The 12,920-nt window shown below is 43.3% G+C and overlaps 1 protein-coding gene across 1 annotated transcript in view; it reads right to left on the bottom strand.

Annotated features, from left to right (window-relative positions):
- The window catches only part of spri (Src homology 2 domain-containing protein sprint), a 168,895-nt gene that overhangs the window by 77,099 nt on the left and 78,876 nt on the right, over positions 1-12,920 (bottom strand). Inside the window, exon 3 of the mRNA XM_019040616.2 lies at positions 3,163-3,363. Coding sequence (XP_018896161.2) covers positions 3,163-3,363 — 201 coding nt within the window. The remainder of the gene's footprint in view (positions 1-3,162; positions 3,364-12,920) is intronic.

The raw sequence follows: 12,920 nt of genomic DNA, 5'->3' as shown, positions 1-12,920 counted from the left end.
AAAAGATTGAAATCCTGCGATTTCTTCCTGATTTTCTTGAACCCCACTTATTCCACACCCCCGCAACACAAACTCAACCCTCATACCAAAATGAATACTCAGCAAGAACCTCAATCCTCGAAATATAAACATCCTCAATCCTCCTATATCCCCCCCCCCCTAAAAAAGCCAGAGTATTTCACTGATGACTCCAAAAATTGGGTACTTATAAACCATCTCCGAAGACTATGCATAAACCAAGTCAGCTAGGAGGGGGAGACAACACAGTGACAGAATGTCCCTGACGGTTGGTCCTATCTCTTAAAGCTGAGATCTTTTATTCTCATCCTGGCATGCTCTACTTAGCAATTCAGACTGTCGGTAGTTGGCCTATGCAAAGCTTTTGTTGCCAGATTATCAAAGCTCTCTCTTAATGTAGAGGCAAATAGTAAACTGGAGACTGGAGGGGAACTTGATGAAATTATTATTAGGATACCAAATGGGAACGGCGATTTTTCCATTTCTTACAGGTATTCATCTGGAATCATTCCATTACGGGCCTAAAAGCTCTTGCAAACAAATCTTGATTTCAGGTTGCTTTCTTCCGACTAACCCTCCTAACTTAATTCAATGATATACATTTCTGCTAAATACAAGTGATTTTACTCCGATGTCTACATTACTTTTGATAGACGACCTACCGACAAGAGTAAGAAAAAATGGACGATTTCGATTTCTTTGTAAAACTAGCGTGAAAATTTTCAGCTTTACTTTTTTTAGTTATGATCTCAAAAAGCATTCTCCCGAAGACCTCGAAATCTCACAAAATCCAAAATCGAGCAGGAAAAAAAACTCACCGTCTGTGCCTTTTTATTTTCTTTCACCATTTTTGACGGTGGTTACTTTTCTTTTTCGCTTTGTTTTCTTTCTCATCCCTTACTCTTACTTAGTCTTTAATTTTCTCGTTTTCTTCGCGTGGCACGAATGATCGATTATCATCGATATTTCCCCCATTTGACGCTATGGTAAATTATCAATTATTAAGGTGTTAGTTGCCAACGCCATGTTCATCGATACTTTTCTATAGGAGTAAATTGCTGATTAATCGATATATCACAGAGCACGCCACGCCACTGCCCCTTATGATACCTAAGGAGAAAAATTCTGAAATTTTGCCACGAACTGCCAACGCATGCAGGAGTTTTCGGTCTCGGCTTTCGCGTTTCGCTGGGTTAACTGTGCACAGTTTGCTTTCCCGTTCACCAACACAACGACAACGAGCCGTCTGTTCACTTGCGTGTGCGTGGGTGTGAGTGGCTGCTATCGATTTACACGACACCCGAAGAGAACTGCGTTATGACACACAGACGAACCGAGACCGGAGGCCTCCCCAAAAATTTAGGTCGAGAATCGAGACATATGAAATTAATTGCAATCTGCGGCGAATTCGGTCTGCGAGGGATGATTTTAAGGGGTGAGAATCAGTGGCTCTAAATTGTATTGCGAGGTTTAAGAATTTCATGTGTAAATGTATTCATTTATTTAAAACCGGTTGTGATTGTTTTTAAATATTTTGTGATTTTGTATTAATAATTTGGAAAAATTACTTAAATTTTTTACTAGAAAATAAGCAAATGTTAATGAAAAAAGAAACAAGTTGTTAGAGGAAACTTTGGAACTTCGGAATTCATTAAGAATCCTGTGATTCTCACCTCTTCATTTTAGGTGCGAACATTCCTACATGATAAACCGAGGGACTGACATTTTGTTCATTTCAAAAGACGCCCCCTGGTAGCCCTGGTGCTTAATAGTGAAAATTTAAAATTCATAGATTGCACCAAAAAAACATTAATGCGTCAAAGCTGAGACTCAACGTAAAAGTTCCTGATAGAGATTACCCTTCGGCCAAAGTATCACAAACGCCATGCAGCGTTTTAAAATTTCCGATGCTATTTTTTATTTTTTACAAAGAAATTGTTGGTTGATTTCGTTTGAAAATTTAATTGAATTTTATCGGCAGCACAAAGAAAATTCAGTGAACTTTTTCGAGCAACTTCGTTTAACAATTTCTCTGTAAAAAAAAAATAAAATGGCGGCGGAAATCAAACGTCACATGGCGCTTGTGATACTTAGGCCGGAGGGTGACGAGATATAGCATTTTTTGCATTAATGCGCCCATTTGGCCCGAGAGGGAGGGAAAGGGAATGTTAATCATGTCTGGATCAACTTTCTCCCACCTAGAAAAGCTACAGAGGATTTTCCTCTCTTTTTTGCGACTATTTTAAGAATCACAAAAGACTATCAGATGTCTGAGAAAAGCTTTCCTCTTCATACAAGGTTGAGGGTCCTCCTCGACCAATCAGGCTCGGCTGTCGCTCCCGATCAAATCGAGACGCGAGAGAGAACAAAGCGAGCAGCACCGGAGGGCTCCTCCAGATGCGCGTTTTCCCGGTTGTCATTACGGCAGGCAGCTTTTAACTCCGTGATTATCCGTTTTCCGGCGGGATTAAAACGACGCCAGACAACAAAAACCCACCTCCGAAGACTGAAAATGACTCCCAAGCGAGATTGCCGAGGCTTCGAGTCGAGATGGCCATCTCGAGGGCTGGAATTCGAATACCAGTTTTCGAGAAAGCCAGCAACATGACAGGAGAAAAAAAATGTTGCGGAAGCTGATTGATGCAGATATACTATAGACATAAAGGGAATACGACTTCGCAAAAGAGAGGGATTGAGAAAACAAGGGCGGAAAGACAAAAATAATGGAATATCGAGATGAAAAGAATCTTAACGAGGATACAACTTGCGAGCGGAGGAGAGAAAACTATGATGCTACTGGACGAAAAAGGTTCTTGATTTTGAAAAGTTGAAAGCGGCTTTCTGGAAAAAGCAACCCTAAGGTACTACCTTTACTTTTTTTAATTGTTCTTGATCAGTCAGAGGTTGCTAAAAAACTCTAAGTGAATATTCTTGCCACCGCACCGTAACCAGGGTGGCATGAAATAAATGAACTTAGAAAATATTGGAAATTTCCGTGAAATATTTCATGAAATTTCACAAGGGTGCAAAATTTTTGAAAAATAAGAAAAACAACTTCAGTAACTTGAGCCGATAAAATTCGGTGTTCAATATGAACCAGACTTCTCCTCCGTATACATAGAGTAAAAGAAAAAAAGGGCTTACCCCATCCTCTTTGCCCTGAAGGAGGTGGAAGGCACCGGCTCTTTGAATTCCGGGCAGAAACCAGACCGGGTGACTCCGGATGAGCCTCTCGAGGAGCGTGATGTCACACGGGGTCTCCTCATCGTTGTCTCCGTCGCCTTCTCCGTCCGCTTCTTCGTCATCTACGTCACTGCTAACGATCGATGAATCGCAACTCGTCACCTGCGAACAATCAAAAAACAACGTTCAATACGAGCAAGAGGTCAGAAGTTAAAATGATTGACTGGGTACCGGTCAATAAGGGGCATGGGTGGATATAGGGGAGAAACCGGGGGCCCGGCCTGGCCCCTCCCAAGAAATGTGAAGGCTTATGCCAAGTAGGTGTGGGACACATCTTTTATTTTGGAAAGATCGGATCACTTTTTGGACGAGAACAGCTCAAAATTGCTCCTAAAACGACTCGATTTTTCAAAATTTTCCGGGGGCGACTCCCCTGACCCCCATTTTCGGCTGGGTTTTTTACTTTTCTCCCAAATCTGAACGACACCTGTTTGGCAGCGTGGAACGGAGCGCTTCGAGTTCACGCCGCGCGCCATCGCGCCTTCAGTTTCGCGGACGCAACACAGACATCCATCGAGTACGAATAGTTGTATCTCTGCGCCGTTAGCATCGCGCATCCTATCCCTTGCTCTATTTCAATGCTGTGTGTTTCCGTTTGTGTTATTTGTCGTGATGCTTCAAGGGCTATGTGAGCAACACAGCCGAAGACAGGAGAGACGTAATCGGGCCTCCTTTCTTGAATTTTCCCTGAAGCAATTTCCCCTTGAATTTCTGAAGCATTGCAAGTTCACGCCTCGCTACATCGCGCCTTCAGTTTTGCAGACGCAACACGGATATCCATCGAGTACGAATAGTTGTATCTCTGCGCCGTTAGTATCGCGCATCCTATCCCTTGCTCTATTTCAATGCTGTGTTGTTTCCGTTTGTGTTATTCAACGCGCACCGAACTATAAACACTACCGAAGTTACAATTTTCATCTGATGACGATTCCTCCCCCCCCCCTTCTCTTCTTCGTCCAATTTTGAGCTAGGAAAGTCCCTGAAATTTTCCTTTGAGCTAAGGTAGTCCCATAGACCCTCCCTCTTAGTTCGGTGTTTCAATATGCCCCTCAAAGCCCCCTTGATAAGGTGTCCTTCTGGCTGCCCTCCCGCACGAAAAGTTCCTAATACTCCGAGGAAGGGGATGAAATTGGAGCAATCAACGTCTTTCTAGACTCTTTTATTGACCGAAGAAGCACATTCGATGGATTTTTAAGTTGAGGGGAAGGAGGTTTACACAGCCCAAAGGCCTCCAATTGGACTTAATATTCTCAATTGTTTTCATTTTTTCTGGTTCCTAGGTAAGTGAGAATTCGCTGAGGTAAGTAAATGATCCATTTTCAATGCAATAGTTAAAGAGTTTAAAATCAAGGTGCTCTCATTGCATTTCAACGTTAAAAATGTTTTCTCGGAAATGTGTGTATTCATTCCTGAACGGTTACAAATTTCCATTTCAAATTTTTTGCGAGTTTCTTGAAAACCTGTAAAAATTAATCAGAATTTCTGGTATGAAACATGCATTCTTTTATAAATTAGCGAGGTGAAACTTCGCAATACTGCGATTCAATTACGTCCCTTTAGGTACGACCACTTCAATTAAACCCAAGCTGCAATGCTAGGTGGGACGAGGTTCATTTTTCGAAAAAAAAGTCCCAACGATGTGAGTTGATCTTGGAACTCGACCGGCAGCAAGAGGCAGACCCGAATTCCGTGGATTCTCGTGGAATAGCGGACCCGACACGGACGGAGAGGTCGCATGTATCCGTCGGGCACACTTCGTCGATCCTTTGACGTAAACGCGTACCTCCATTTCAACATGAGCCCCAGGAAGCATAGCGTTATACGGAGAACAGAGCTCACGTGGGAATTGAGATACGCTATTACGTCAGAGGAACGACGACTTCGGTCCTTGGAGAATGCAACGGCAGAAGGCGTGCGTCGTGTCACAGAGGCTTACCGAACACGCCACTGCATAGCATACTGCATCGCACCGCACAAGGGGCCACTTTTCGAATGTCTATAACTCTCCTAGGGATCGAGGTACGAGGTATCTCTGGAATGCCCCGATGGAATTTATTTTCCCTGGAAATTTCCAAGAACATGCACGCGGTGTGGATACCGAAACAATAGGTAGCTATTGCTTTCCGAGAGCAACCGGTTGCGTTCCCGAGAATTCCAGGCTGAAATGAGCTTTTTCGGGCAACTTTTATGGGGCACCACGCAAGTAGTGTTCCCATGCCTGAGCTCAGAGACTGATGCACTCAGGTGAGGCTTCAGTGAGACATGGAATTAAGAGTGATGCTTTTTCTCGGAATTTTGAATTTTCTAACCTTACCCGGAGTTTTTTAAATTTTCCGGAAAAAACGTCACTGATTTTTCACTCAGCATTTAAAAGGTTAGAGCTTGAACATTTATGTTGATTGGCAAGCTGCAATATTCTGTCAAAAACGCTCGTAAGTGCGGTTGAAAAAATTTCGAAGTTCCGTTCCCCAGCTGTGTGAAAAGTTCTAACTTTCCACATTTTCCCGGATATATGTTATCCGAAAAAAAACCTGAACTTATCGGCTTTCCTTCCTACCCCATGCAGTATGTAAAAAAACTCTCAGTTCGTCAGAACTGCAATTCATATAAAAATTCCTCTCTCATTCCATTTCCGTGAATTCTTGGAATCGGCAAAATTTTCATGTTTATCACAGAATTCGGCTCCATTGCATCATAGAGGGGGAAAACACCTCTATTATATTGAGCGAATTTCCACTCATACGCACAAAAAAGTTTCCGACACAGGTGATCGAATTTCTGTCAAAAAAACGGAACTTCGGCTCAGAAAACGGATGTATTCGATGAAATGAACCTACCTAGGTAGGTCTAATAATGGAATTTGATGAACCAAACCAAAGTGCCCTTTCTATGACGGAAAACTCTGATATGCCCCATTGATGGAAGTTTTTTCTCTCTGCGCTGTAAAACAAACTCCGGCCGTGGAAGCCGTCCTTCCGGGCTATATAGACGTACCGTGCGCGTTCCAGGCTCAGAAGCCGAGAGTTCCGGGCGCAGCACCCGGAGCAATCTAAGCTACGACTCCAGCACCCGGAGCAATCTAAGCTATGGCTCCAGCACCCGGAGAAATCTAAGCTATGGCTCCAGCACCCGGAACTTTCGGCTTCTGAGCCCGAAACGGACGGTACGTCTACATAGCCCGTAAATTTTTTATCAGTGTATATACGCATACGATTAAAATCAGATTGCGACTGTCCGACTGGCCATTGTGTCCCCGCTTTCACCGGCTTTGGAATCGGAGCTCTCGCACCGTTCTTCACTTCACGCGGTGAGCTTTGCGTTGAAACTCGAGCCGGGGGTTACGGCTGAACCTCGCGGCCTCCTGAGCGTCGCTGTCGTCGCATGAGCTGTCACACGACCCGGCGCGTCGGCGTCGCCGCGTCTCGCGACGGAAACACATAAAAACACTCGCAAGACCCGGCCCGGGCGGGCGTTTGTCTGGTAATTGCATTGCGGGGCACCAGAGCGCGCGCGGCGCATACAGATGAGCCCGGAGATCGGGCCGAGACAATCGGCGACACATATTCCGGAGGACTCCATTATCAGGGGCTTAATGGTATTCACATTACGAGGGGAGATGCTTCAACTTATTGAATTCGGCGCCCCCACCCCTCCGCCGAGTGTGGAGAATGTGATGAGATTTGGGTGCTTCAGCGCCGCAGGAATCCCCGTAATTTCAGGATGTTGCCTTCCGCGATTAAGGTGAATCTGCAACGACCGTAAGCGAGCATGCTGGTAGCGGATTTTTCCGACAAAATAGCACTGAATTTCGTTGAGAAAACGGGCGCACTAAATTATGCAGGGTGATCCAAGGTTAAACGGCCAGACTAGAGGAGCGTGTTCTATGGGTCAAAATAAGACTTTTTCGTTGTATAAAGCATTTTCGAAAAGTGCCACCTGTCGGAGCTATGGCCCCCCAAAATTTCGGAAAGTGAATAGTTTTTCCTGAATTTTGGCAACGGTTGTAAACCAAATCTCATAAAAATGTGAGCTCCAAATCGAAATCTCAAATTAGAGAGGGAGTTTGGGGTTGTTTCGGCTCATACAATCTGGCCATTTAGCCCTGGATCACCCTGTATACATCGCGACTGCACTTGAGCCCGTACTTACGTTTATGATTTGCCAGCGGTGCAATTTCAGCTCGCTAACGAGTGTCCTATATTTTGGCGCTGAAGTGTCAACTCTCAAATCTTGTTTTATTTTAAAATTTGGCATAAAAGAGCTAATACGCTAGGCTTTTTAACAAGACATTTTTTACGGGTATCAGGGAGTCAGCCCGATGCTTTACCTCATCTTGGAGGACCAGGATTTGATTTCGGAGTACCGTCTCCTAGACAGGCTGCTTTTGCCACAGCTTTGAGCCCTATTTGCCAAAACCCCCTGTGAGGCAGGGGCTACCAGCTGGCTAAATCTATGACATTACAGTCCTTTATACGGTTCATAGGACTTGATGCATATTTAAACTACCTGTTTCCTAACAACCTCGTTGAAAAACCTCGGGTTTAAGTAGAAGGTGTCCGAGAGCAATGAGCCACCATTCAATTCGACAAATATATTCAATGTTTGACTTGACTGCATGTAAAGAATGAGGACTTCGTGCAAAAAAATTTGAATGCTTCACAGAAAATGGAAAAATAGTGTCTGCCAACGTAATCCTAGTGATGATATAAACCAAGAATATTAGTATTTAACGCCGCGAGCAAATGGTGTGATGCTCTAATTCAACAGGCCTTTACGCTTCAAAACCAATTTTTTCATCATAACTAGTTGGATCAGAATCAGTCGCGCAGTTCGCGCAAAGCACCATTACTTTTTCGGTGTAGACGAAAGTGCTTGTGAGCTGAATTCAACGTTTTTCTTCTTCTTTTTTCAACTCTCTTTTTTGTTCAATTTTCTCTGATGAGGTAGACTGAGAAAAAACTACCTTGAAAGTGAAATCCCTTGCCACTCATTACCACCAACCACATACCACCCGAGAGGTCATTGAACCGCATTTCCCATTCAAATCCGTGCATCACGGAAGATGAACTGATTCTGTTGTCATAACTTCTTCAATAATTGTTAAAGAAACTGAGGACTGAGAAATCTTCTTCTCAGCTAACTTCAAAAACTGCCTTCAATCATGCAATTCATCAAATCTTAGAAAATCGCAAATTTTCAATTCGCCAAAAACTGTTAAGGAATAATTGTCTTATTTCTAAAAATGATTGAGTTTGTTTTTAAAAAAATGTATTCTTTTTCTAACATATTCCTCACTTTAAAATAAATAAATACGACTAGGTACCATAGGTTGCCCGTATGGGGGACTGTTGTCACAGGTTTAGCAATCCTGCGGACCCCAGCTGGTAGCCCCTGCCTCAAAGGGGGCAGTGGAGATGGTCACCGGCCTCTGGGCGTATGAACCACCTGCTAGAAGGGCAGACAGGGCTCTGAGCTGAAGTGAAAGCAACCTGTCTAGGAGAGGCAACTCCGAAATCAAACCCTGGTCCTCCAGGTTGGGGGTTGAGTCATCGTGCTAACTCCCCGGTACTTGTAAAAAGTTTTACTGTTAAACGACCTAACAATACAAGCCTCGGTACCACTAGAACTAAACGGACACGTCGACAAAAATTGAGAAAACGGACAATGGTATTTGGGACGTGGAATGTCCAAGGCATTTCAAATAAGTTACCGGAAGTGATATCGGAGATTCAGAAACTTGGAGTGGATGTCGCTGTTCTTACTGAGACCAAGAAAAAAGGGCACGGGTCAGAGAATTACGGTGACTATGATCTATTCTACAGCGGCGTAGCCAAAGATCAGCGTGCTCAGCAAGGAGTAGCAATACTTTTGCGGAGAAGCCTACGTAAGTTCGTGGGCACTTGGGAGGCCGTCAACCAGCGCATTATCAAAATGAACCTTAACCTGTACGGACATAAGATCACGCTGCTCGGAGTATACGGTGTAAATGATGATGCCACTGTCGCATGTAAGGACCAATTCTTCGAAGATCTGAATGATGAAATACTGAACGTTGGTGCTGGCAGGGAAGCCATTCTTATGGGTGATTTGAACAGCAGAACGGGACGACGAGTAAACTGTAAAGTTGTTGGACCGTTTGGGGAGGATGCTGTTAATGATAACGGTGATCGGCTCATCTCAATTTGTTCTCAAACTGAGATGAAAATTTTGAATGGCTTTTTTCAACACAAAGACATCCATAAGTATACCTGGGTCCAGCCAACGCGAGGATTGAAATCCATCATCGATTATGTAATTGTAAAGCACACTACTAAGTTGAAATTGCAGCAAGTTAGAGTGTGCAGGGGACTCTCTTGCGGCAGTGATCATCATTTCCTCCGAGCAGATATAGCGTTTCCCGTTAAAGGGATTAAAGATAAAGAGCCAATGCCTGAGCAACAGCAGAGTCAGGGAACGCAAAATCATGAAGTATGGTATAACATCGAAAGTTTGGAGCACCCTAGTGTCAAGGCTCTGTATCGGAAACGCTTAGATGAGAAGCTGGGGGATGGACTCTCGGGTACCACGGAAGAGCAGTATCAGTTCATCAAAGATTGTATCCACTCTGCAGCGAAAGAAGCCCTAGGTGTTCACAAAACCAGTAATAAATACCAGCATCCTTACTGGTGGGATGAAGAAATTGAAGACGAGATAAATCTTAAGAGGCAAAAACACCTTATATTTCTGTCGTCTAAAAAGACTGAAGATAAAGTTGCTTACAGGAAAGCTCAGTCTAAAGTTAGGAGCCTCATAACACGGAAGAAGAATGAAGCTTGGGAAAGCAACTGTTCTAGAATTAACACCTACCTAGGGGGGAGAAAAAGTGCTGAGAGCTGGAAGTTAATTAAAGGTTTACGTAGAGACATGAAGCGCGACATCGTTTCTCCGATATCACTTAAAAAACTGGAGGATCATTTTAAAGATCTTTTGACGGAAAGGCGCCCAGAGTTTCGAGACAACAGCACGGACAACGGAAGAATGAACAACTTGGAGATCCACACTTGTGACATAATTAAAGCGGTTAAAGAGCTAATTAATGACAAAGCACCGGGTCCTGGTGGGATTCCTGTCGAGTTGGTCAAGTACGGGACTGCCAAGCTCTTTGAGTGCCTCAGAAAACTGATGCAACAATGCATCAGGGGTGACGAGGTACCAAGGGAGTGGAAGGAGTCTTGGATCAAGGCCATCTACAAAAAGAAGGGAAGGAAGGACGACTGTAACAACTACCGGGGGCTCTCAGTGACCGGGACAATAAGCAAAGTGTACGGGAAGATACTGAAAGCGAAGATCGAGGACGAATGGCAGGATCACGAAGCAGAGGAGCAGGCTGGTTTTAGAGCTGGCAGGTCTACGATAGATCACCTCTTTGTTATTGTCCAGGTCATTGAGAAGAAAATGGCCGTAGCTCAGGAACTGCATTTAATTTTTGTGGATCTCCAGAAGGCGTATGACAGCGTGCCGTTGGTGAAACTTTGGGAGGCCTTGGAAAAATCGAATTTTAACGGGGGGTTGATTGACGCTGTTAAGCGATTTTATAAAGGGAGTTTTACCAAAGTTAAGTGCCATGGGGGGTTGTCAGCGGGATTTTATGTGACTAAGGGTTTAAAACAGGGATGTTGTTTGTCGCCAACATTATTTAAAATTTATCTCGAGTGCGTGCTAAAAGAATGGAAAAAGAAATGCTCTGGTATGGGTGTCCCCTTGGGTGATCTCGAAACTCTGTTTACTCTGTGCTTTGCTGATGACCAGGTGGTGGTTGCTCAAGATCAAGATGACGCGGAATACATGATGCGCAAGCTAGTAGAAGAGTATCGGAAGTGGGGTCTGGAAGTCAGCATATCCAAATCTGAGAAGATGACTTTTGGCGGTGATCAGCAAAGCATTGAGTTGGAGGATGGGCAGCAGATCAAAGGCTGCGAGCACTTTAAGTACTTGGGAGTGCGGTTGACCCAGGATGGAAGGACGGATCAAGCTATCAGGGAAAGGAACACCTTAGCAAGGAAGGCTATAGCGATTTTAAATGGAATCCTCTGGGATCAGCGGATTTCCAAAGATAACAAGAGGAGGATATACAACGCTGTAGTCAAAAGTATATTAACATACGGATGTGAAGTTTGGCAGCTGAAGAAACGGACACAGGATATGCTAAGAGCAACGGAGATGGATTTTTGGAGAAGGTCAGCAGGAATTTCTAGGAGAGATCGGGTCCGTAATGATAGAGTGCGTCAGATAATGGAAGTCGAAAATGACATCGTGTTCGACGTCATGACCAAACAACTTGTTTGGTATGGTCATGTCAATAGGATGACGGAAGAGAGGCTGCCAAAAAAGATGCTTGATTGGGTTCCTCCTGGGAGGAGACGTAGGGGACGCCCAGTGAGAGGTTGGCGACAGGGGGTGTTAAATGAGATAAGAGATTGTCAACTCCCTGATGACCTGTGGGAAGACCGAGCTTTGTGGCGATTAGGCGTCGCACAGCGCCAAAGAGCGCTATAAAAGCGACTCATATATATATACCATTAAAAAAAATTCTTAAGTGATCGGTGGATTCTGATAGCGAGATGACGGAATTTTCTTCAGAAGATTTTGAGACTTAACTCTATACCAAACGACATTCTTCTTTTTATGAATTTGGGCCCGGTAGTGGGTGCGTTAAGGAGCACATTATTTTTCTTGTATTCGTTTTTCGTTTCCTGTTGATAGATGAGAACGAATCACTATCAAAGGGGAGCGACGGAAAAGTTTAAAACTTGAACTGAACCCGTTTGACGCCACTAATTTTTTTTCTTTTTTCAACGATGCAATAAAATCGTTAACGATTTCCTGGCCTAGAGATGAGAAAATTCTTGCACGTGGAATCAGGAACCGTACAGCGTTGCAAGATTGATAGAAATAATAGGAAATTTTGATACAACAGATGAAGATTTTTTCTATATACCAATTTCCCTCTCCTTTTTGAAAGTTCAATAGACTATGGTAAGAATTAAAGCATCGCAAGAGATATTCTGTCATTGGAATACGCAAAACGCTTAGAACACTTTTACAATTTCCGGAACAAACTCGGACGTAACAGATAAGCGATTATTTTTTACATTGGATCAAGTAAGTCTAAAATTTTGTTAATGCAACCAAAATCAACGGAAGTCTAGTAGGCCACAACGAACGTATCGTTCGGCAACAACTAAATGCGGTTTCATTGAAATTTCCTACCGCTCTGGTGCACAGCATATTATTGTAGACTTGTAAAGAAAAACTTGGTGGCCTAAGGAAAGAATGGCATAGTAATGTAGACTCAATGTAGTTTAGTTTTCGAGGTAAGCGAACAGTTACGCAATTTGCGAACTTGCAAATCAACGCTTTGGCACACCAATACAACGATTTTAGAAATGTTCAATTCATGAGTTCGATTGGAGGTTTATTTGTAGTAATTTATTGGTGAAAAATGAATTTAAACTGAATTAAAAGGAGAAAAATAATAATCTTGGTTCCTAGAACTATAACACAACGAAGTTTCATATATGTCAAAAAAAAAATTTGTTAACTATAATTATGAAAAAAGGTCTCTCTAATAAAAGTCTCTGAATGACAAAACATAGATTTTAATTCTGGTCTCTAATCTT

This window comes from Bemisia tabaci, chromosome 3 (assembly GCF_918797505.1).
Source record: "Bemisia tabaci chromosome 3, PGI_BMITA_v3".
Classification (NCBI taxonomy): domain Eukaryota; kingdom Metazoa; phylum Arthropoda; class Insecta; order Hemiptera; family Aleyrodidae; genus Bemisia; species Bemisia tabaci.
Note: the sequence above shows the minus strand (reverse complement) of the source record. Positions and strands in the feature narration are given on the sequence as shown.